Source organism: Diceros bicornis, chromosome 22 (assembly GCF_020826845.1).
Source record: "Diceros bicornis minor isolate mBicDic1 chromosome 22, mDicBic1.mat.cur, whole genome shotgun sequence".
NCBI classification, from domain to species: domain Eukaryota; kingdom Metazoa; phylum Chordata; class Mammalia; order Perissodactyla; family Rhinocerotidae; genus Diceros; species Diceros bicornis.
In genome coordinates, this window is record NC_080761.1 from 24279653 (window position 1) to 24306065 (window position 26413).

Sequence of the window (26413 nt, forward strand, 5' to 3'; positions counted from 1 at the left end):
TTAATTAATAATTAATTGCAGAGGTTACACAATCTTGAACCTCCTTATTTGCATGAATGGAGAGGAACATTCCCAAATAGTGGGTCATAATATATCACCAATTTATTTGTCTGTTTCTCTCCTAGTAGATTTCATTTTTTGAATTCTGCTTTCTTTTGACTAATATTAAGACTAGTTTGCATTCTCTTAAATCATACCGGATACCCTGAGTGGTAGTTAAGATGCTCTTAACTCCCTGTAGTTGAGGGAGACTTGGGTTCAAGTTCCATCTCTGCCATTTATGAGCTGTGCTTCCTGAGGCCTGGTGTTGAACCTCTAGAAATGAATTGACCAAGTGAATGGGAACATGAATGGCAACGTGCCCGGCATGTGGGGAGCCCGCAGTGTGTCTGGGTGATTGAGGCTGTATGATGATTGGGAAACAGACCAGATTTGAACACTTCAGATGAAGAATGATTTGACCACGTAGTTAAAAGAAAAGGAAAAAGAAAATGACAAAATGGGAAAATATTTGCAACTCATATCACAGACAAAGGGTTAATCTCCCAATCTAAAGAGCTCCAATAAACAGTAAAGAAAAAGACCAAAAAGTTAATTTTTTAAAAATAGCCAAAGATATGATCAGGCACTTCACAGAAATGGAAGTATAAATGATTTAAACATATGAAAGGATGCTGAACCTCATCCATAACAAAAGAAATGCAAATTAAATGTCACCAAGGGACACTTTTACCTGTGAGATTGGCAAAAATCCAAAGCTTTGATATAGCTCAAGGGAAACTGGCACCCTGAAACATTATTAGTGGGAAAGTAAATCAACACTTTTCTTACGGAAGACATTTCCACAGTTTCTGTCAAAATTACAAATGTATATAACTCTTTGATCCAGAAAATGCATGCCTATAATTTATCCTATAGATAAATAGTACAACTAGCATATGTACAAAATGACATATGTGTACATAGTTATTCGGTATAGCATTGTTTGTAAGGACAAAGGATTGGAAGCAACCTAGACGTCTCTCAGAAGAGGAGTGGTCAAATTAATCATGGCTCAGCCACACACTGGAATACTACGCAGCTATTGAAAAAAAGAATGAGGGGGCTTATTATGTATTGACATGGCAAGATCTCTAGGATAAATTAAGCGAAAGAAGCACGATGCAGAATACTGTGTATGGGATCCACCATTTTTACACAAAAGGAAAATAATATTTTTTTGGTATGTATATGCCTAAAAAATCCTTGAAGGATAAACACGGTACTAGTAACAGTGATCATTGGAGTTGGACACTGGGTAAAAAAGGCCCAGGGACAAAAGGGACACTTTTCATAGTATCCCTTTTATAAGCATCGTGAGGATAAAACCTTCTATGTATTACCGCTTGCAACATAAAATAATTTTTAAAAGTTAGGGTTAAAAGCTATAACCTCACACCCCCCAAAACAGAGCTCTGCATGCTCAGTACCAGAGCGGAAGGGTTTGCTTCTGCATAGTAAGCTGCTCCAGTGAATAACAACTGTCAGCTCGACATGAATGAAGCTCTAGTGAAGGAAATGCAAACTAAGGGGACTGTTGGCCCCGCTGGAGTTCATCAGGACTCAGAGTACACAAGAGCAGAACCAAATAGCAGCCTCAGTGTGGGTCAGCCAGCAGACACCAACCATGGTTTTCTTTTCTTTTCTTTTTTTTTATTTATTTTTCCCCCCAAAGCCCCAGCAGACAGTTGTATGTAATAGCTGCACATCCTTCCAGCTGCCGTACGTGGGACACAGCCTCAGCATGGCCGGAGAAGTGGTGCGTCGGCAAGCGCCCGGGATCCGAACCCAGGCCACCAGCAGCGGAGCGCGCACACCCAACCGCTAAGCCACGGGGCCGGCCCATTCATGGTTTTCTGAGGGTACACACCAGCAGATCTACTGGGTGTGGCTGCCGGCCTACAGACATCTAGCACAGAGGCTCCTCGGCACATGTATGAAATGCTCAGCCAAGGCAGGTAAACGCAACTGCAATCAGCATTAGTCTGCCAGCCAGTGGAAGAGTCCCACCAAAGGTTCCTGCGGGCTTTCCTTGCCCGAGCTGGGTAGTCCATCAGGACAGTGGGCCCAGCGTCTAGACCAAGTTAGCAAACATGACTTTTTCACAATTTAAGATTTATATTATATTCCTTCAATGTATAGATGTAGTCTTTGGGGGGAAAAATGCACTTTCCTGTTTTGGCATAAAATTGAGGCTTTGGAAATTTCAGGTGTGAGGTTTTGAGCAGTTGTTCTAGATGCTTGGATCTCATGGGTGGGAAAATTTCAGCAATAAAAATTTGGAGGCCAACGTGGGGTTTGCAACTTTATTTTGCTAAGTGTGAACCTAAACAATTAAGCAAACACACAGTACTATCCCTATCAAGTCAGAAAAGAAAGGGTATGTTAACTCCATAAGAGGAGGAGGAAACTTCGAATAAAGAACAGGACTTTATCTCGTCCTTTTCTCCCCTATTTCACCGAGAAGTAGTTCAAGTTTGATCATGGAGCAGCTCTGGCATTTTGACATTCACCTCTTCTGAGTAGAGTTCAGTTTTTAAGGCCAATCTGCTTGTCTTAAATCCAAAAATATGTATTTCTGAATGGCAATGGATGTTGAGAATTATACAATGTTGAAGCTGCACAACACGTTAGCCACCATCTGGAATTTCCCATTGAGCAGATACAGAATCAAAGTTCAGGGAGGGAAAGTAATGGCCTAAACTGGTCAGAAACTAACAAGATTGGGAGATTAGATCCACAACAGAGCAGTGGAAAAGTCACCGCAGACAGATATGCCTTAACTTAAACTTGACGGTCCCAAGTTAGTCTTCCTTTTCAGGGTTCAGTTATAGGCTTCAGAGTACTCTCTGCCCAAATACCCCAGTTACTTCTCCAAGAGGGCCTCACACCACAGAGTCAGGTGGGCAGGGTTCAACTTGTAGAAGCTTGATAAGCCACATAGGCGTGCTCATCTGTAGGTACTGTGAACACCTCAGCTTTGTGTGTGTGGTTTCAGAGTCTGATAACCACGTGATATTTTTGGTGGCCCTGGGTGGAGAGATTTGGTGCTCAACAACGGGGTGAAACTAATTTAGCATCTCCAGAACGCCTAAGAGGTCCAGTTTTGGACCAGAGCCAGAGCTTGGATGTTTTAGAGGCAGCGTTTTATATTTGGTGAGTTTCCTTGATTTCAAATAACTGTCAGTAGTGGGCTTGGGGCCTCTTGACAAAACAAGTGGGTCAGCAACTCCTGGGTGATGGATTTATTATGAGGAATTGGCTCATGTGATTAGGAAGGCTGAGAAGGCCCACGATCTGCCGTCTGCAAACTGGAGGCTCAGGAAAACTGGTGGTGTAGTTCCAGTCCAAACTTGAAGGTCTGAGAACCAGGGGAGCCAATGGTCCAAGTCTGAAGGCCCAAGAACCGGGAGTGCTAATGTCCGATGGCAGGAGAAGATGGAGATCCAGCTCAAGCAGAGAGCAAATTCACCCTTCCTCCACCTTTTTGTTCTATTCAGGCCCTCAACAGATTGGATGATGCCTACCCAAACTGGTGAGGTGATCTTCTAAGTCAATCTACCGATTCAAATGCTAATTTCCTCTGGAAAACCCCTCACAGACACACCCAGAAATAATGTTTTACCAGCTATCAGGCATCCCTTAGCCCAGTCAAGTTGACACATAAAATTATCCATCACAGCAAGCATGACCTCGCCCCCCGCCCCCCACCACCCACCACGATGCAGGACAAGTGAAGTGTGCTTTGTCCTAATGTATAGACGGGTGATACAGAGAAAAAGAAAATTTAAGTGGCAATACAGGTGGACAAGGGACACTATAGGCCTTTACAAACTACTGGTGGCACCCAGTCTTCAAACCTGACCTTTGCAAGTCAGGGTCTGTAGAAGCAGCCTTAGGCATTAGTAACCACCTCTGCCAATTCAGGCAAGTTTCCAGATAGACTCTTTACTTAACCAGTGAAATACAAGTTGGTCCTCTCTCTTGCCAAATTAGATAGTGTTCTTCAATGGAAAAACAAAAAACAGAAGACACACTCCTTGCCGGTGCCAACATCCCTGTGCTGAGCACTTTTGTGATGGGTACATATGAGCTGCCTTGTGCAACAAGAGGCTGTGCCACCTTTTGAGGCCAACCAGCTGACAGCCAGCCTTTAAAAGTCAGTAGCTGAAGGTAGTTTAAATTCGAAAACCAAAGAATGCATTCTGGGATGTCGTTTACTGGGAACATGTCATATCACCGATTATCTAAATGTTAAACCTACCAAGCTGTTAATTCTATACTGGGAAACTGTATTTTGAAGGCAATTTCAAGTAAGTTAAAATGTTATATAATATTCACTGCATGCAATAAATCTTTTATTTTGAACTAAAGGAAGTGGTATGTAACTTTTATTGAAAGAAATTAGTTTCTTCTCACGCCCAACACATAAATGTTGAACAAATATTTAAAGAGTTTTGACTTGAAGGGGCATCATATCATTGGCTTGCCCAGCAACAGCCACGTATCTCTTTTAATCCTGAGGAGACTATTCTAGCAGCTTTGTGTTCTATCCACATATACATAAAACCTGGTGTAGAATGTTTTTATGGATCAGGGGTTGGCAATCTTTTTAGAGTCTCTGTTACAACTATTCAACTCTGCTGTTGTAGTGGAAAAGTAGCCACAGACAACATATAAATGAATGGACATGGCTGTGTTACAATTAAGCTTTATTTACAAAAAGAGGCAGGGAGCTAGATGTGCCCCAGGGGCTGTAGTATGCTGACTCACAGTACAGACAGATCCTTGGATGAGTTTATGTCACTTGAAATGCAGGTAGATGGCTAGTCTGTCAAAACTATAACATCTAGGACTGCTATCTGGCGATGCTGATATCAACATTTGATATATATGTTTCCCTTTCATTTAGAATCATGCTTTATCCTTACAGAGGTTCTATGGAATTCTCTCCCTCAATGAGGATATTCCCTGGCAATTCAAATACATCCCAAAGAGCACACCTGTCAGATCTAAGGGCTCTCTGTTTCCTGCACTGATCCTCACACCAAAGCTTAGCTCCATTTTACAAGTAAGGAGATTAAAATGCAGGAGACTTTCATAAATTCTCCAGTTAGATAATTATTCTTGAATATGGAAAAACATATAAACTTTTACTGCCAGCTTTCAAACCATATTTTCCATCCCAGAGAAGGTAGTGATGGTGTCTCTTGGAGGGGAGCAGAGGAAAGGATTAAAGCTGGTTGTCCAGGCACCAGAGAGGCAGATTTAGGTTCATAACTCTAAGGTAAAAGCTGGATACTTTTTTGATTCAAAAAAGCAGAAATATTGTTCCTGTTCTTTATCATCATAGTGTAGGGAAAAACAAAATTTTGGAGCCAGCCAAATCTGAGTTCAAATCCTAGCTTTACCATTTATTGGTTGTATAGCTTTGGGTTAAGCCTCTTAATATCTTAGGGTCTTAGTTACTTCATATGTAAATTTTTTTGGGTAAAGATAAAAGGTAATAATATTATATATTAGATCATATAAATATTATATCAATAAAACTATGCATGGTTCATAGTTGGTACTCACAAACTTTGTCTCCCTTTGCCACCTCAGATTCATGTTTACATGGTACAGACTATAAACATCCTTTCTTCCTAATCCCATTTATACATGAAAATTTATCTACAACCTTGAGTTTCTGATTGCAGCACAGAATTTGGGGTCAAACAATTAAGATATGGTCATGGTTCTCTTACTGATCTACTTTGTGATTTTGGTAGATCATAGAACCAGATTGTTGAAAGGGATTTTATATCATCCTTCAGATCTTACACAGGTCCAGAGCTTTTTCCATCCACAAAAGAAATAATCCATAGAATATATAATATCCAAAAATAACTTTGAGCCACTTTAAAATAAATAAATATAAAATAACACTATGCATTTTGTTGTTAAGGGAAACAGATTCTGCAGCTTCACAGCAGTAGTAAATTAAAACATCTCCAGGCACCCTAAGCAATTAGTTCTCTCTATGACCCAGATAGACTCATTGAATTTTAGAGCCACCCGATACTTCAGAATGTTTTGGTTGCCTACAACCAGGACCAGTCCTGCCCACTTCCTCTACTCTCATCCCCAGGCAGGTTTAGAAGTATGGGTGGGCAGGGAGGGAGCATTATGTGACAGCTTTATTGAAGTATAATTGACATACAATAAAGAGTACAGTTTGTTAATTTTCACATGTGTTTACACCCATGAAACCATCGCCACAATCAAGATACTGAATTTATCTCCCACTTCCAACAATATTACTGGCGTGGCCTGGGGCTAACCAATATCCTGAAATATGCAGCCCTGCACACAGAGTTGTCTCAGCCAAAAAAAGCCAATAGCACCTCCATTGAGAAACGCTGGGCCCAATCCCTTTGCTCAACCAATGAAGAAACTGAGCCCAGATGAGGAAACTGAGGCAAGACCCACATAAGTTTCCTCTGTTTTCATGTAAATACATCTGGAGCACATATGTTATTTAAACAAAAAATACAGTATTCACTGGAAGAAATTCCTGGTCTGAATCAAATGTTTAATGTCATACTAACATTTAAAAGCTGTAGAGGCCGGCCCGGTGCCGTAGTGGTTAAGTGCGTGCGCTTTGCTGCGGCGGCCCGGGTTCAGGACCAGGGCGCGCACCGACGCACCGCTTGTCAAGCCATGCTGTGGCGGCGTCCCGTATAAAGTGGAGGAAGATGGGCACAGATGTTAGCCCAGGGCCAGTCTTCCTCAGCAAAAAGAGCAGGATTGGCAGATGTTAGCTCAGGGCTAATCTTCATCACACACACACACACACACAAAATCTATAAATACCCTAAAATGATATATTTTAAATGTGACAGTGGATTCCTCTAAATAGGGTACGTTAGCTAGGTGGTGGTGTTTGTCTCCCCACCCCGTGATGTGCCTGCCATTCTGCTGCTGCTGCTACCTTGGTACACCAAGAGAGTGAAGATCAAAGACACAAATTCCAGGTATTTACAACTTTGGCTTCCTACTCCTGAAGAAAAAGGTGAAAAAGATCTCATTTTGTCTTAATCATAAAGATACAGTATGCTTATAATAAATCGCCCACGAACAAAAGGATTCATGGCACTGAGAAAGCGCCTGTAAGTGCCTATGAGGACCTTATTTATGCACTCCATGTGTAAAGTATCTCATACAGTGTCATGTATAACTTAGTTGCTAAATAGATGTCATTTTGATATTTAAGATATTAATTTAAAAATCATTTGTAGTTCTATTAGTTGCAAGAATCACGTAATAACTCCAAGAACAAAATCTGGTATCCACTAGAAAGATTATCACTCTCAAATGGGAAGTAAGGCGCTAGGCCAGTGGTTCTCAAACCGTCGTGTGCTTAGAATCACCTGGAGGGCTTATTAAAACAGATTCCTGGGGCCCACCCTCCAGAGTTTCTGATTCAGTTGATCTGGAGTGCGGCCCATAAATCTACATTTCTAACAAGTTCCAGGTGATGCTGATGCTGATGGTGTGGGTCTGGGGAGGATTGCTTGAGCCATGCTTTTCCCCAGCGCTCACCAATGGTTAGCTCTGTTGACTGGACACTGTGAGCAGAACAGATCAGCAAGGATGGAGCACCCTGCCCTTCTTAATACACCCATCTTTAGCTGTGACCGCTCTCCCAGCCTGAACTCACTGCCAGCTGCCCTCCCAGAAAAGATTTCTATTCCTCAGGTTCTTTGTAGCCAAAGAAAAAAATAAGGTTGAAATGTCTGAGTAGAGGCCCTATAAGACCATGAAAACTAGAACATTCTGCAAGCACATTTACAGGAATTATGCGCCTAACAGATCATACCAAAAGATTAAGACAAACTCATGATCTGACTTGAAAGAGAAATAATGTAGTTGATACACACTTTTTTGGAATGATAGACTGTTAAAAACAAACACACAGGACAATTTTTCAACTATAGAAAGAAGAATAGTGTCATGAGCAAACAGAAGTATATTTTAGGCCTTGAAGTTTTCCATTTTTTGTCTGGAAACTAGTTCTGCTGGCTGCTAGCAAGGCTCTAGAGAAGCAAACTTCAAAACTTCTGGTAGATCAACTTTATTCTTCAGCCAAGAGCATTTAAAGCAAAACTAGGCTGTCTGGGTTCATAGCTGACCTGTTTTATTTATGGGCTCCTTTGTGACTATGTGGGCACACTCACCTAAAGGTTTTATTTTTAGGCAGTTGACACCTGGACATAGAGATAAATGTAAGTATTATTTCCCTGAAGATATTTTTTTAAATAAGGCAATGAAGACACTGAGGATAAACATGTCACCCCAGCCATTCTCATCCAAACTCAGTAATTAATGACAACAAAAATGGCTTATTTTGGAGAGAAATACTTATTTTAAATATAAATGTGTCTTGTAAGTCAATCTTCATAGCCCAAAGACAAAATAATTACCCCCAAGTCCCCAAACTGAATAACTTTATTTTTATTTGCTAGAGCATTTTCTTTGAAAAACCCTGGCAGCAGTGGTGACACTTCCAATTTAATGATGACTTCTCTTCCTATACTAAGGTAGTAATAGACTTTTTAATTTATTTTTATTGTGATAAAATATACATACTATAAAACTTACTATTTTAACCATTTTTAAGTGTACAGTTCTGTGGCATTAAGTACATCCACACTGTTGCGCAACCATCACCACCATCCATCTCCAGATTTATTTGTTGAATTGATTTTTTCCCATAAAATATGATCAAGTTAGAGGCAGCACGTATGGGTAACTTTGGTGTTTTTGCAAATATGGTGTCAAAACAGCAAAACTCCCATAAAGTTTTCTGGAGGAAAGTTAATTGAAAGTCATAACAAAAGAGGAGCTGTATAACTTAACTCAGAAATGAGGCCCAACTGAGGCCCCCAGCCCATCTTTTAAATTAGGGGTAGTGAAAACCTGGCACCAGCTGCTGCTTCCTGGACGTCCCGTTTTCCTAACCCTCTGCCGACTTGACCCTGTGATCACTGCACTCTTTCCCACTAAATCTCAAAGTCTTCTCCACAGAGTCTACCAAGCTTTAACACGTCTAATTACAAGTGGCCCACAGGATGAAACCTATTCACCATCTCCACATAAAAACTACAAGCCACTAGATGCAACAGAAAGTAACAATCATGTGGACTGCTTTTGGCCCTGCCAAAAGTCTAAGACAAACATCGGTACAGGCACATGGGCACTGGTAGAAAAATCGTCAATAGGGGGATGTCACAAGGAAGGTTCTTGAGCATGGAAACCGCCACAAATAAAAATGTTCTTACCTGGGTAGGAACACACTTTCCACCACATAAAAGTCTTGCATGAGTACATCTCGATCTGGCTTGGAAGTGAGATTACCCACTGTGTATCCTATTCCCAGCTGAATAGCACCTTTAATAGCAGATGATGCAGTCTGCAAAGAAAACAAGGGTCTCAGCGTTAGCCTCAAAAGTCGGGGCCTTGTTCAATGTCACAAGCAGCAAAACACAGGAGAGTGAGGTTAGATTTTCTTTCTTGTTCCTAAGCAACAAGGAAGCTAGGTTTGGAAGGAAAATAGGTTGCTTCTTTTGATGGAGAGTCTATTCTAAACGTTAAGGATCCTTCTTGTCATGAAATTATTTTTGTGGTAATCTTTCTACAAATGTCTCTAAGGTCAAATTACAGTCCAAAATTTCCATCTTTATTTTATTAAGAACTTAGAAACTTGGTTGAACACTTTTAATATACAGCACTATAATTTATTCCAAAAGATAAACCATATAGTCACATTTTTAAAAATCATAAGTTCTATAACACACCTATGGATCAGGAAGAATATTTTATTTTCATAAGAAATGAGAGAGCACGGGCCGGCCCCGTGGCTTAGCGGTTAAGTGCGCGCGCTCCGCTGCTGGCAACCCGGGGTTCGGATCCCGGGCACGCACCGACGCACCACTTCTCTGGCCATGCTGAGGCCGCGTCCCACGTACAGCAACTAGAAGGATGTGCATCTATGACATACAAGTATCTACTGGGGCTTTGGGGGAAAAATAAATAAATAAATAAAATTATAAAAAAAAAAAAGAAATGAGAGAGCAAAAAATAATTTGAGTCTTTGGAATATACAAAATTTAATTTGGAAACTGCTTACTAGTCTTGCTATGGATGCAAGATCAAAATTTCCTACACTGATCTGTGATCAAACACATAGCCTTGTAACACCAATATTTCCAATTTACTAGTTTTCTAATATCATTCCATAATTAAATTTACATAATGTTAACTTGAGGAATAACTGTTACATATATGTGTATGTGCATATATACGTGTGTGTGTGTATAGATATATAACTTTACCCAACATAATAGGAGAAACACAGAATAACTCAATTTAGGAAAACTAGAAAGCATTTTTCTTAATGGTGGTATCATATTTCTATGCCTTGCAGGGTCTAATGTAGTACCACGTACACATTGGGAGCTAAATAAACACTTAAATCAGTCATTTCCAACCAGGGACATTTAGCATTCTCTGAAGACGTTTTTTGGTTGTCGTAACATGGTGGTGGTGGTGTTACTACTGGTATCCAGTGGGTAGAGGCCAGGGATGCTGCTAAACATCCCACAATGCACAGGACAGCTTCTCATAACAAAGAATTATCCAGCCCAAAATACCAGTAGTGCTGAGGTTGAGAAATCCTGACTTGAATGTAATAAAGATCATCTGTTTTATAGAAAAAATACTTTCTTTTTCAGTTAGGATTTTCACTTAGCAAGTCTAAGACCCATCCCCACCTCTCCAGATGCTTTATTCTTTATTTCTTCATGCTCTTAACATCAAAGAACACACCTTTTACCTTGAAAAAATGTATCCTCTTGATTTCTATGCTAGAACATGGTCCTGGGACCACTTCTACCTTTTCTGATGGTCTCTCCTTTCATTTCTTCACTGACTTCTCATATTCTATTTGCTATAATTGCAGTGTCCCTGAATGTTTGACCCTTGATCCTTAGATTTCCTTAATTTCCTCAGATCCTTAATTATGTAGATAATCAATCCATTCTTCTTCTTTTTTTTTTTTTTTGGTGAGGAAGATTAGCCCTGGGCTAACATCCGTGCCCATCCTCCTCTACTTTATATGAGGGATGCCTGCCACAGCATGGCTTGATAAGCAGTGTGTAGGTCTGAGCCCAGGATCTGAACCTGTGAACCCTGGGCCGCCAAAGCGGAGCTCGAGAACCTAACCAATATGCCACCGGGCCAGCCCCTCAATCCATTCTTAATGGCTTCTAATACTGTCTCTGTGCATATGATTCTCAGACCTTTTAAATCTATTTGGACCTTTAAATCTATTTACATCTGTTCTATCCTCTATCTGTATATGCAGGACCAGACTAATATCTTACAACCTTTCCACATCGCTCCCAAGATGGGTTTCCTCTTCCAAGGCACTGTAATCCTCAGTCATTCAAAGTTGAACCCCCAACAAACCACATCTAGCACAGGGCTAGGTCCCCAATTAACCCTTATTGACTTTACCTGAAATGGCCAAGGTCCCCCAGTATTGCTCAGTGACCTCCACTATATAGCTAGTAACAATTACTTTCCCATGGAGTCATTTAATCGCTTTGCTTGCTCCAATACAAATACTACGTTGCCCTTAGTCTGAGGACAACAACCTACCCTCCCCCTGCAGGAGGTGGAAAAATGTCTTAGCGTTTTTCTTTTTTCACATGCCTTTTTACTTAAGATCCCAGAGCAGCAAGATGGCAAAAGACTGAGACTCAAGCCCATAGAGCAACTAGTGCTTAAAAAACAAAAAGTTTGCTATTTTAGTACTCCCTCCTCGCTGAGCTCTGCAATGCCGCCAGTTGGCATCAATGACCTTTTGTACCAATAGCTCTGACTTCTGACGGCTGAAATGGATTTTTCTCATTTTAACCTCGCATAAAAATTCAAAAGGCATCTCTTCTTCTATCCATCATTCAGAGCAGTATGGCACAAGACACGACATCAGCACTTTCCAGATGACCCAACACCCCAAAACATTCTGTTCCAGACTTACCAACAGACTCACGTACTCTCTAAGAGCTTTTCCCTCCCGATATCCCACCCCTGACTCTGCTTTCCAGAACTACTTGTATTTCTGCTTAATTCAGTCATTTAGCACTTCTTGGGCTTGAACACCTGTCAAACAGATGCCAATTCTTTGTTGACTCCCCACTGTCCCGGCAATAGGAGGTGGTCAAAGTTATAAGAGTCTGTATCTGTTGTTGTTAAACTTGAGAAAGCATGAGAATCACTGGGACACTTGTTAAAATAGACTCAAGGCAAAACTATGGAGACAGTAAAAAGGTCAGTGGTTTCTGAGGGTGAGGGAGGGGAGGGTCCCTCATCCTAGGCAGAGCACAGGATTTTCAGGGCAGGGAAAATACTCAGTATGATACCATAATGATGGATACATGCCATTATACATTTGTCTAAACCCACAGAATGTACAACACCAAGAGTGAAACTAATGTCAACTATGGACTTTGGCTGATTATGATGAGTCAACATAGGTTCATCAATTGTAACATATGCACCACTATGGTGGGGGATGTTGATAACGGGGGAGGCTATGCACGTGTGGGGGCAGGGGGTATATGGAAAATCTCTGTACTTTCCTCTTAATTTTTCTGTTAACCTACAACTACTCTAAAAAAGTCAATGGGCATTGAAAAATAAGCAAAAACAGATTGATGGTTGCATCCCCATAATTTCTGATTCAGAACGTCTGAGGTAAGGCTCAAGAATTTGCTTTTGCTCTAAGGAGCACTGAAAAAAATCTTTCTCCTATGGTATAAAATTAAATTTTGAGTCCCTGAAGGAATAAGATTTTGGAAAGGACTGTGTTGACATCTGTTTAGTTAAACCAAAAAACAGACTTGTAATACTATTACTTTCCTTTCAGGCTCCTTAAAATTCAAGTGCTCTGATGGGAGAAATAACAGAAACCGTAATGAAAGTTAACCTTTTTTGATCAACTATTTGTGCCAGGCACTTGATATATGGATAACAATGATTATAATCACAATCTGTCACAATCATAGCACATACTAAAAGAGTGTTTACTAAGTGGCAGGCATTGTTCTACGTGCTTTGGTTATATTAACTCTTTTACCCTCACAATGACCCTATGAGGTAGGTACTACTATTATTTCCATTTGACTGACTCACGAAGTTTTTTGTAACTTATACGAGGTCACACAGCTAGTGAAGAGGTGGAGCTGGGACTCATAGCTGGGGAGTTTGGCTCCAGAGTCCAAGTTATACACAAGCACACTGCTGCCTCTAATGTCAGACTCTCTGAACTCATTCAACCCTTTCAAGGACCCTGAAGAGTAGCGACAATCACACCCATTTTACAGGTGGGGACTGAAGACTCAGCAAGGCTAATGACCTGCCCCAGTTGCATTGCTAGTGCGTGGCAGAGTCTGGCTGCAAAGCCCAGGCTGCTTCCACGTCTGTCTTTTCAAAATGAGCCTAGAATCAAAGTTGGAAGTTCTCTTTCAAGTCTGGCTGTTTGACCTCAGCAAAGGAAGCAGCTCTGTGGGAGCCATTCCTTTTGATGAAATAGGGATAAAATATTTCATTTGCTTCTAATCATACCCAACACTGGGTAAGCCTCAAGAAAACTTGTAAACCACTTAGTAAACTCATATAAATGCCATTGTTAATGTCACTACTAGTAACATGGGCAGGTATAAACAAAAGGAGATACTTTGCTGCCGCTGGAGGAACGTGGCCCTCCCCATCTCCATGTGATATTAAATGCTCTAGCATTGAGGCATTTGAGGATAATTAAAGAGTATCTTGTCTACTTCATGGAAACGTCTGATTGTATTCACTGTGGCATGTGGTTTCTCAAGTCACCATCACCTGACATTTTCCCACTGGACATTAGGCACGCTGTAGTGCTTTCAACACAACCACTCTTGAGCAAGATGTGCTGTAAAACTATAAAACTGAAATGCTACCCGGAGCATCTCTGATGAGAAGATTAGTAAATCATGATGACGACAAAGAACCTTCTGTGTGTAGCGCTGGTGGTTGCTCTTCTAGAACCAGCAGTTCTTCCCCTGTAAACTCAGAGCCACCAGCCCTCTCCTCCTTTCTTGGGGATCCCACCAACAGACCAGTGAGTCTGCAGTGAGGCCACGGCTTCGCGCACACACTCAGCCCCTCCAATTTCCTCTGCTCTAAAAGTGCTGGACATGATGATCATTTTCCCTTCCAGCTGACTCCTTTAAAACTTATAGTAGTTCTAGACTTCAGAACATAGCAAAACAGACTCTATTTTTAATCAGGACTTTTCAAGGGCTAAATGGAGGCAACATGTTGCCTGGATACTAGCAAAACCTGTAAAGCATATAATACTTGAAGAAAGAACCATATAATATCACAAAAGCAAACCACATTTACTTTCATAGCTCCTCTTTACTAACCCAAACTTGTTCAGGGATGATGGGAACACTAAGAGGAAATTAGTGTCAGCTTGCATTTGTGTAATATGTTATATTTTTCAAAGCACTATCTTTTAATAATTGCATTTGCTCGTCACAACTGTTCCACAGATAGGCAGGGTTTATAACGCCCATTTTTGTGGCTCTGGGAGATTAACTTGATCTAAATCCCTTGGCTAGAGTGTGGTAGAGCCAAGAATGACTCTGGTCTAGAAGGCCCCCGGTTCAGTGCTCTACCATTGCACACTGCTTTACTCGCCTGAATTTCCTCTGCTGGAGATGGATCTGATTGAAGCTGAGAAGTACTTGAACAATGAGATAATAACGATGATACTAACAGTAGGACTAAATGTCTATGAAAACCCACTATTAGGGGAGCAATGATCTTGACAACATTTAAGATTTTAATGATCTTACCTTGGTTACAGGAAGCTGTTTTCTACAGCACATTGTCTATGAAATTAGATCACTTAATATGCCATCTGATATCACTGGCTTTAAAGGAAGTTTTAAAACATTTCATGTTAATAGCATTTTTCCTCCTAAGGTGTTCTAATGAACTAATTATGGGATTACAGCCAATATACACGTTGCCAGAGAGATTTTTCTCAAAAGTACAGATCTAATTATGTCAACACCTTGCTTGAAACCTCTAACGGTCCCTAGTCCCCTCACTGCAGGATTAAGTCCAAACCCCTTAGCTTGACAAGATGGGGAAGCCCATCTTATAATATTACACCCCCTACTCCACTCCACCTCCCACTGACTCCTGCATCTCAATATAAAAAAAGATCCCAAACACACACACTCTATCCTTTGAGCAAGCTGACCTGACAGGTCCACGAATCCCTACCAAATGCATAAGAAATTTTCTGCTTGTGTGTATTTTCTCCAAGGAGGGGGTCCAGTGCTTGTTCTTTTTCTCAGCAGGTCTGTTTTCCCAAAACCACAGATCTCGAGTCTAATTCCACATTAGAGATGTTCATTGACAAGGTAAGTTAGACTAGGCCACAAAAAAGGAAAAATGGCACAGCAACACCTCTTAATAGCACAAGGAGGCAATCCTTGTCCAGCCAGGGAAACCCTTACCCCTGTCCCTCATTTCCACAGCTCAAGTCCAGATCCAGGTTCTCCCTCCTGTGAACTTACACTCAAGAAAGAAGGCACAGACTTCTTATTTGTCCCAATGATAGAATTAAGGAAAAAGAAAGAGGCATAGATTGCGTGAAACTGGTTGTAGGACTATAGATATGGGGTAGTTTGTGGGCAGGCAAGCCTAAAGCCTCCTGAAAAGAAGTGGGACCACGTCTTGCCTTCAGGCTCTTCCAACCATTTCTCCAGTCCCTCCTTGTATTAGTTTCCTATTGCTGCTGTAACAAATCACCACAAACTTAGTGTCTTCAAACAACACATTTATTCTCTTACAGTTCTGAGGTCAGAAGTCCTAAAAGCAAGGTGTCAGCAGGGCCGCATTCCTTTCTGCAAGCTCTGGGGGACAATCTGTTTCCTTGCCTTTTCAAGCTTCTAGAGGCCACCCACATTCCTTGACTTGTGGCCTCTTCCTCCACCTTCAAAGCCAGCAGCATCTTCAAATATCTCTCAGTTCTCTCTCTCCTCTTCTTTTGTCATCACATCTCCTTTTCTGACTCTCTTACTGCCTCTCATAGGGAATTGTGATTACACTGGGCCCACCTGGATAATCATCTCCCCATCTCAAGATCGTTAAGTTAATCACACCTGCAAAGTCCCTTTTGCTCTGTAAGGTAACATAGCCACAGGTTCTAGGGATTAGGATATGGACATCTTTGGAGGCCCCATTATTCTGCACACCATACTCCTCTACTTCAAGATTGAGTCCAGCATTTTTTCCTGGGTCGCCCAGGCAAAGAGAAGAGCTCCCCCCAGAATTCCATCCAGTCAGATGCTATTCATTCATTTAACAAAGACCTGAGAATTTTCTGGGAGTGAGGCATTGTGTTAGGTGTCGGGGGAAAGCATGAACCAAAAAAAGGACACAGTTCTTGCTCTCATGGGAGTTTCTAGTCTAGTAGGGGAAAGAGATAGTAAACAAAGATACACACACATAATTGTAGTGAGTGATATAAACAACAGCATGATGTGACTGAGCCCCAAAGGGCGGAGATTCACTTTAGAATGGTGGAATTAGAAGAGGTCTATCTGAGGAATGATATGCAAGCTGCGACTTGAAAGGTAAGTATGAGCCATCTGCAGATCATGTCAACAAAGGCTGGCTGTGTGCCCACCGCGTGCCAGGAACTCTTCTACAACTTAGAGATACAGAAGTGACCTGGCCAGAGTCCTTGCCCTCAAGGAATTGAGAGTCACATTAGGAGGTTAGGGGAATCAATTTTCAGGCAAAGAGAAGCAGCAGTTCAGGGACCTGAAAGCAAACCACTGTGAACAAATAACGTGGGCAACAGGGAGGATGTCAGAATTGGAGGCTGGAAAGATGGGATGGAACTAGATCTGGGCCTAAGGGTTTGATGTGTTTCCATGAGGGAACAGCATTCTAATTTGAAAAGGATCACTCTGACTGTTGTGTGGAGAACAGTTTGGAGGGAATATATGAGGGGAGGCGAGTAGGAGGCAGTTGTCGGGTTCATTCGAGATGTGGATGGCTTAGAGAAGGGTGACGAGCAAGAAGATGGACAGAAGAGTTGAATTTGAGATATATTTTGGAGGGAGATAAACAAGGCTTGCTATAAGCTAGAAATGAGGGAGAGAAAAGTACTGAAATGCCTCCTGGCATTTTCCTTGAGCAATTGAGAGGACTCAGGTTGCTCTACTGAGTTGAGGAGACTGAAGGAGGAACATGTGTAGGGGGGAAGATTAAGAGTTCCACTTGAAATGCCAATGAGACAGCTGACTGGAGATGTCAAGATACAAGTCTGGATCTTAGAATGGAGGTTTGGGGCTGAAAATTTGAATTTGAGTATTTTCAGCATATAAATGATATTGAAAACCAAAGGGCTGGATGAGTAACCTAGGGAGAGAGGGGAGCGTTCTAGAAGGGCCCTGAGCATGGTCAACATTTAGGGATTAGAGAGAGGAAGGAGAACTTTTGGAGGAGATTTAGGAGCAACAGCTGGAGTGAGATGAAAATCAGGAAAATGGCTTCAGAGAAACCAAGAAAAGAGAATTTGAAGAAAGGAGTGACAACAGTATCAACAAGTGGCTCTTTCATTTGATAACACAAATGCTACCACTCGAGTGAATATAGAAAGTTATAGGTTAAATTCTATATTCTTTTCTCTTTTGTATCATTGATTCATATATAAGTCCAAGTCTAAATCTACAATATTTGACAAACTCCAAATTATGCAATCATTTAAATATTTTTTAAATGTCCTATAACTTAAAAAATATTAAATTAAAAAAGCAGAATACAGAATACATGTAAGGAAATTCGAAAGAGAAAAACTCACAAATGTATTTATACACATCCACAGAGGAAAACAAGACAGGAAGGAAACACAATCACATACTGCATAATGACGTTTTAGTCAATGACCGACCTCAAACAGGACGGTGGTTCCATAAGGTTAGTACCAGATGGCCTAGGTGTGTAGTAGGCTGTACCATCTAAGCTTTGTGTAAGTATACTCTATGACATTTGCACAATGACAAAATTGCCTAATGACACATTTCTCAGAACACATCCCTGTTGTTAAGTGACACATGACTGTATATCAAACTGTATGATTATCTCTGGGTTGTGGGATATTGGGTGATTTTTACTTTCAAGACTTGTACTTTTCAGATTTTCTCAATTTTGTGTTATATGTAGGAAAGAAAATGTCCTCCAAAGAAGGTACTGTTACAGTGGTTATAAATACATTCTGAGGGATGACAAAAGCATGCTTGGGATTTGCTCATGTTTTTATCTCATCTTCCTTTAGGTCAAGGCTCCATGCTAGAAAACTATGTAACGGTTATACTCTTACAAAGTGTAATCATCATCAACTTTATTTTCGTCTCCCACTGTCCCTCTAAATTTATTCTGGGGTTAGATCTTTCCCTGCCCTAGGATGAAACTTAGGGCAAGTCTATGACCCTTCCGGTAACTCTTAGAATAAAAGGTATTTTGCTCATTTCTAGTCACAGATCATTAAAAGTGGTCTCACATAGGGATTCAGTATGTCTAGTCCTCTTAATAATAAAAACTTTAAATATACTTTCAGTAGCCATTTCCCCATCCCCCAGGTGGCCTGGCACAAGCTGGCCACCAGCAGTGGGGAGGGTTGGGGGGCTTCTTTTCTTTTTTCCCATTGGTTGCTAGAGGGAATGGGAAGAGTCTTAAGGAGTATAGTTAAGGTGTCCCTTGGGCCGGCCCCATGGCTTAGTGGTTAAGTGTGCGCACTCCGCTGCTGGTGGCCTGGGCTCAGATCCTGGGCACGCACTGACGCACCGCTTCTCCGGCCATGCTGAGGCCTCGTCCCACATACAGCAACTAGAAGGATGTGCAACTATGACATACAGCTATCTACTGGGGCTTTGGGGGAAAAATAAATAAGTAAATAAAATTATTAAAAAAAAAAAAAAAGATGTCCCAGATACTCAAAAGGCTTGCGGGTGTATACATCTCTCCCTCTCGTGGGAGGCTTTCATAGGATCTACACTTATCCCTCCAAATGGCGGTTGTGTTCTCACCTTTAGGGGAAGAACACATCTCTGGCTGGTAGTTCCATATTGTTATTCCAGGTCCTCACTTGGACAGGCACAGAGATGACCATGCATCAGCTTAATCTCCAGCTCAGTGCCCTCAACTGGTCACATATCATTTATCCTGAAACTCTGGGAGTTGACAAGCTGTCCCCCCACCCTCCCCAAGAACACCCTCTTAGCTTTGCCACCATCAGAGCAGCTGACCAACAATTCTCTTGTTCTTCCAATTTCCCAGAAAACAATCACGTCTATTGCATCCCCCAGGCTCCAGGGAACACATATCACACTCTTCAGTGGTCTCAGCAAAGCCTCCTTCCCTAGGCTTCAGATGATGGGCAGATCCTCTCCCAAACCTGCCCGCTGTGGGAGTTACTCACAACATATCAACAACTCTCTCCAAAATTCCTTTTCCATTCTCCACATCTCCCAGCAGGCCAGCTCTTCAACAGGCCTGGGGTGATCACTAAACTGAACTCAGACCACTTCCTTCCCCAAGCTCTGCCTGGTGGGCTGGCATCCAACCTCAGAATGTGATTAAAATGCTTCCACTCTTTCAGCTTGCACTGTCATAGACTGATTCATGGGTCCTGCTACTAACACGGGATGTTGGTCAGCTGCATCGACTGTGTTCACTGTGTTCCATTCCACCTGCCACATGACTGCCAGACTCATCATTCTCAGACTTTTTTTTTTTTTTTTTCAATACTACCTCACGGCATAAAAGTCTTCACTGGTTTTTCACTATCTGCAGAAATGAATCTAAATTTTTTGCTTGGCCTTTGAGATTTTCTATAATCTAATTCCTGCTAATGCTAACTGCAACAATAAATAAGTCTCCAAATGCTAACTTCTGTGAAAAACACACCCCTGAAATTTGGTGTCCTAATTCAACACAAGTTTATTTATTAATCAGGAATAGTTCACTGTGGGTGTCCCTGACTGGTGTTCTGCTTTGCTCTGTTGAGTGGTATACTGCATCCTTGTGGCTCTGACATCCCCTAGGGTCTCAAAGTCCTCCAAATCCAGTTGGCTGATAGGAGAAGCAGCAATGGTGAAGAAACACCCACTTTCCACTTCTTACTACCTTTGCCGGAAGTCAGTGCAGGATATCTACCCCAGGTCTGCTCCTCAACCCTTCTCCACACTACTTTGTGCCCTGGGACACAACCTGTGCAGCTATATTAAAGGGCTTCCTAGCCCTCTGGCTTTCCAGTTGGGTTTGGCCAGTGGGACACCTCCACAGACGGAAAGGAGGTTTAAGAGTGACCTCAGGGTGTTTCCTCCCTTCCTTCCCTTCCTGCAGGTTTGACTCGGACTGGTATGGCCTTCTGAAGGTTACAGCTTCTTTCTTGTGGGCCTCTTCAGATAACTCCTATTTCGGTTTCCAGAAACTGTACCATTCTCTTACCTCTCAGGCCTAAGGGAGGTAACAAGGAAGTTTCCATCCTCAAGATACTGTACTGTCCCTTGTAGTTTCCCAATACTCTTCCCATCTTTGCAAAGAGTGCCTTTCTTAAACTCTCTTCAAATTACCCAATTTTAGTGTGCCATCCATTTATTGTCCAGACCCTCTAGATAAAGACCCACTCATAGTCCACTAGCCAGGATGAGTCACACAGCCCCATCAAGATACAAGGAGGGCTGGCTTTGCAACTGCTTTCCAGCTCCAGCTTTGCTACGGAAGAGGGACCACAAATTCTAGTGGACAGTTTGCTGTCTTGGCCATACCACAGATCCTATTGCCTCTACACAAATCCACAGCTTCAGCCGAAGTACCCCACTTAAACTTGCCTGTGATTCCCGGTCTCTGCACACACCGTTCTCCATGCCTTCACTGCTGTCCTTCTCCATTCTCCCTTGGGTCTCCCACTTATTCTTCTAGGGCCAGTTCTACCACCAGTCTCTCCATACAGACTTGGTTCACACAGCAGCTAGACAGGATTCCTCCCTTCTCCCAGTATGAGTAGTTTCATAAACGACTTCTGGGGTATTCTGTTACTTTCATGGCTGGCAACTACTTTTCTGATACAATTTATGCAGCCATCTACATTTTCAAAAATAAGAATACTAGAGTAGCATTATAATGATGTTCGCCCCTGTGCTTGGAGACCATCTACGTGGTGAAATTGTCTCATAACAAGGTCATTCTGACACACTAGGCACTAAACAACCTTGGAAGAAGCCCAAGACAGAGTCACTTTATATTTAATTTTCTCTTATTACTAAGCAGCCTTTTAACAATCCCAGTGTATCCACTCTTTTGAAAGAAGATTTAATTCTCTAAATGTGATAGAAAAGGCAGAACAAAGAAAAGGTGTTTCATGGTTTCTTTTAAATCCTCTCCACCTTATTTATATGATTGGCAGTGAAGCACATGCTTTCACTGGAATGGAAAAGCATATTAAGCAAACACTTCTCATTAACAGAAAAATACTGTACTTTTAAGGTATTCAGCAGTGGCAAATTGTGCACACTTAATTGAGCTTAAAAGAGCTATGCCATCAGCTGTAGATGAAAATTTTGATTTAGGATAGAACAGCTTTATGAATACTGCTATATTAGTCTTTATTAGAGTGTAGACTGAGACATTCATCATAAATGTGGCACAGTATGAAATCCTTAATACTATTCCTACACACTAGGGAAGAAAGTTTCATTTGTTTGTATTTTCAAATAAAAATAGCATTTATTTGATATAAGTACAAATTTAGATTCAACAGATAAAAATTAGAAAGGATTGATTTTTCATCCTTCTAGAATCAATAAAAAACAAATTTCACATAGTCTTAGAGTATTATATTTTCTGGTATGGGAGTTTTCAGTTTTAAAGATAAAATATGACATTGGTGCTAAGGACTGTTTTGGGAGGAACAACACAATGCTTATGGCAGATGTTGTTAGTTGTCCCCAGTATCTATTCGCCCTTCTTATTTAGCAGTTGTTCACAATGAGGGTTGATTTTGTCCCTCAGGGGACACTTAGTAGTGTCTGGAGACAATTTTGCTTGTCACAATGGGGGAGTGCTACTGATATCTATTGGGATGCTGCTAAGCATCCTACAATGCACAGGACAGACCCCACAACAAAGAATTGTCCAGTCCAAAATGTCAATAGTGCCAAGGTTGAGAAACCCTGTTATACAGTAATAGAAATTTTAATTGGGTATTTTGCCTGGTTCTCTTGCAGCTAGGTGTAGTCATGTGACTAATTTCTGACCATTGAGATGTGAGAGGAAATGATGTGTCCAACTCCCAGGTCATACTGTTAACAGGAGGGGGAGTGTCCTCTGCAGATGTGATGGCTGGAGATGAAGCAGCCCCCCTTGATCATATCTGGAAGCTGTACATTGAGAATGATTATAAAAGCAAGATAGAAACCTGGGCCCCTGATGACTCTGCAGAGGAAGTCAATTACCTCTACACTGTTATGTGTGAGAGAAACAAACTTCAACTTGCTTAACCCACAGTCATTCTGGTTCTTCCTTTTATACATAATCGAACCTGTATTCCAAGTGCTCATAACCTATGAACTTATGACCAAATGCCCCTTACTTGAAAAGTAATGCAGACTCAAAAATATCTCAAGCTGAAAGAGAAATGTCTATACAGTAGCATTGCTTAATTAACAAAAAAAAAAACTAAAGTGTAGGCTGTGGTCATTGAGAAAAAGTCAAACAACTTTAAACTACAAAAGTAAAACACAAATGTATCCTTCTTGATCTTACTCTTCAGGGTTAACTATTGTTGCTTCTTTGGTGTCTTTCTAGACTTTTTTCTCTACACATTGAAAATACATACAGGGGCCGGCCCCGTGGCTTAGCGGTTAAGTGCGCGTGCTCCGCTGCTGGGGGCCCGGGTTCGGATCCCGGGCGCGCACCGATGCACCGCTTCTGCAGCCACGCTGAGGCCGCATCCCACATACAGCAACTAGAAGGAAGTGCAGCTATGACATGCAACTATCTACTGGGGCTTTGGGGGAAAAAATGAATAAAATTAAAAAAAAAAAAGAAAATACATACACATGTATATACATTCAAAAATAAAAATGGGATCCTACTATTCATGCTCTATTGTGGGTTTGCTTTTTTCACAGAATATCCTTCCATGTCCATCTATACAGTCTCATTATTACTATTATTTTTTTTTGTGAGGAAGATTGGCCCTGAGCTAACATCCATGACCATCTTCCTCTACTTTATATGGGACGCCGCCACAGCATGGCTTGACAAGTGGTGCGTCGGTGCGCGCCCGGGATCCGAACCAGCGAACTCTGGGCCGCCGCAGCAGAGCGCGCGCACCTAACCACTTGCACCACTGGCCCGGCCCCAGAGTCTCATTATTTTTAATGATTACATAAATTTTCATAGTTTGTATATAACACGACTGTTTTAAACACTCTCCTATTGATAGACATTAGGGTTCTTATTCTCTCTGTCTTTTGAATAGCAAATAATGCCGTAATGAATGTCCTTGCTCATATATCCGTGCACACTTCCTTCTTGGGTATTTCTGCAACATAGATTCCTAGAAAAAGAATTGCTGAGTTAAAGGATATGCACATTTACACCTTGGTAGGTACTGCCAAAATGCCTTCTAAAACAGATTTCATCAATTTATGTACTCACCAACAGAGTAAACAAATGAGCTTGTCATCAAACCATCGCCAACACGAGTATCACTGATATCGTTAATTTTTGCTAATCTTGCTGTTTTAGTTCCCATTTTCCTGATCACTAGCGTGGGAGACTTTCTTTGTGTGTTCAGTGTATTATGTGCCTTTAACTTCATAATTTTCTTTTTTTTATGGTTACACACTAATAACCATGCTCAAGTATTTTATGCCAATTAAAGTTAAACTGCATTTACATAATATACCCCCTTGGAAACTCTAAAACAATAAGATTCTATGCCTGCTCTTAGGAGTTTTTATTATTGAAATTGTTAGCTCTCACAGGGCAGAAACTGTAGCTATTCTTTATCATCTACCAAATAATTCTTCTTTATTCCTTTTTACCATAATAAAATTTTGTACTTCTCTAGACAGTTTTTAAGATTTGAAATAGTACTTTAGAAGAATTTACACCCGTAGTCACAATTAACTTTTTTTTTCTTGCAATGACAAATAAGAAATGTACTCCATAATTGGCTCATTGAGACAGGGGGCTCTTTTGGAGGACACATAACAGCAGCCTGGGGGTGGGGTAGGGGTTTGAGAAACACACCTGGGCAGAGAGAGAGAGATACAGAGAAACTGTAAAAGTGCTGGCCGACTGGTCCCTTTCGAGTCTTACACAGTAGGCTTGGAAAGGACCTTCAGGATTGGCTTTCCTGTCATGAGAAGCAATTAGGTATCTTTAGCCGAATTGTTTCACGCTACGGTAGCACCTTTCTTGCCACACCTCTGTGTTAGTCCTTTTTGGGGGTAATGAACGGTGCACACTGAGACCATTTCGCCATTCTACAAGCTAGCTGGCATCTTCTGAGTGCTTACTGTGATCCAGGCATTGTACTAAGTGCGCTAGGGGCATTTTCTCCTTTGTGTGCATTTATCTTCACAACAACTCTACAAGGAAGGTAAGACTATTACTCCTGATTTACCTAAGATGAAGCTGGTTCAGAAAGACAAAGAAGCTTCTTCAAGGCCACACAGTGAGGAATTGATAAAGCTGGCCCTGAAACCCAGATCTGTTCACCCTGAGTCCATGCATATCATCATCACATCCATCATCATAACTGGACACAGAAGAACAGAGATACTAGCTCTGCCCACTGTACAGTTCGATTTAGCACAGGCCCAGATAAGTTCTATGGCTAGTCTAATAACTTGTTTCTTGGCTATGGGGGCCTACTTCCAAGCAATACCAAGACAGTTTCTCTTCTTTTTATTTGTATTCTCCATTGATCAGCAAGTCCATGGTTAACTCTCTTTGCCCAGAGGTGTGGAGGCGGGTCAGGGCCAAAGCCAAGCCTCACTCTTGTCGAGTTCCCAGGAGACATTTTCACAGCACTCTGCCAGTTCAAGCAAACGGAGACATGAGCACTAATTTGAAAGGCATCCTAGATGGGGCCGAAGCAGAAAGGCGTCACTGCAACGCTGGCATTTTGGAAATGAATTAGAATCCAGGCTTGTCTACCAACTTTACGTAGGACAGGTATAGGACAACCAACCAACCTCTCTCCCCCAAGAGAAACTCTTCAGGAATCTCCACTCTCATCCACCTCCTGCCCCCTGAAACTCTTGCTGCATATGAAGACAGACAGACAGACAGACACACACACACACATACAATGCTGTTGTTGCTGTCTCAGGGAATGGGAGGGGATAATTACAACTTCTTCAGGGAGGCTAAGACCTGCAGGGAAACTTAATATACTTCTGGAAATACCAGTGGCATATAAGATCTTGTTGTTACATCTTTTATCACCTACCCCAAGAGACCTCGAACCTTTCCTTTTCATTTCACCAACTGACTTCTTCAGTTTTTAAAAGAACGTATCTAGCTAAGGAGGGGAAATAACCCACACCTCTGGTGCTCTGACAGTGTTGGCAAAGCCATTGGTCACTCTTGCAGTTAATTAATTCAGAAGGTAAATTCTCTGACTTCATAAAACAAGAGGACTTAACTGCTATCCATTTACCTAAATACAGACAGAAACAGAAATGAAACTTCTCACAAGGGCAGGAATCACTGAATATTTTTTTTCCGTTTGTGCCTCGACTTGTTTTAGTCACTTAACTTTTTTAATAACTAAGTTTCTTGATCTGTAAAAAATAGATAAAATAAGGAAAATAATAAATAGTATAGAAGCAGGCCTAGAAGAAATAAAAATAGCTTTGCTTCTCCTTTCAAATCTCTCCCAGTTTAATTTTTTCCCCTTAGTTTAATTTTCATGATAAATTCTCTAAGTGGGTCAGAGGAAATTTTATAAATATAGCTTGTATATATATCAATCATATGATATATATACATATAACATATATCATATAGTGTTACAGAAACAAATAAGGCTTATGGAAAAAATATATACATACATGTATATATATTTTTTTTTTACAGGAATAAATAATATTTACGGAATAGGAAGGCAAAACTCAGGGATCCAAGATTTAGAAGGAAGAAAGGGCAAGGGTTACGACTGCTAAATGAGACAGAATCATACACA

At 41.2% G+C, this 26413-nt stretch overlaps 1 protein-coding gene across 1 annotated transcript in view; it reads right to left on the reverse strand.

Moving 5' to 3' along the window:
• Positions 1–26413, reverse strand: part of PIP5K1B (phosphatidylinositol-4-phosphate 5-kinase type 1 beta) — a 282690-nt gene that overhangs the window by 119103 nt on the left and 137174 nt on the right. Inside the window, exon 4 of the mRNA XM_058565703.1 lies at positions 9363–9493. Coding sequence (XP_058421686.1) covers positions 9363–9493 — 131 coding nt within the window. The remainder of the gene's footprint in view (positions 1–9362; positions 9494–26413) is intronic.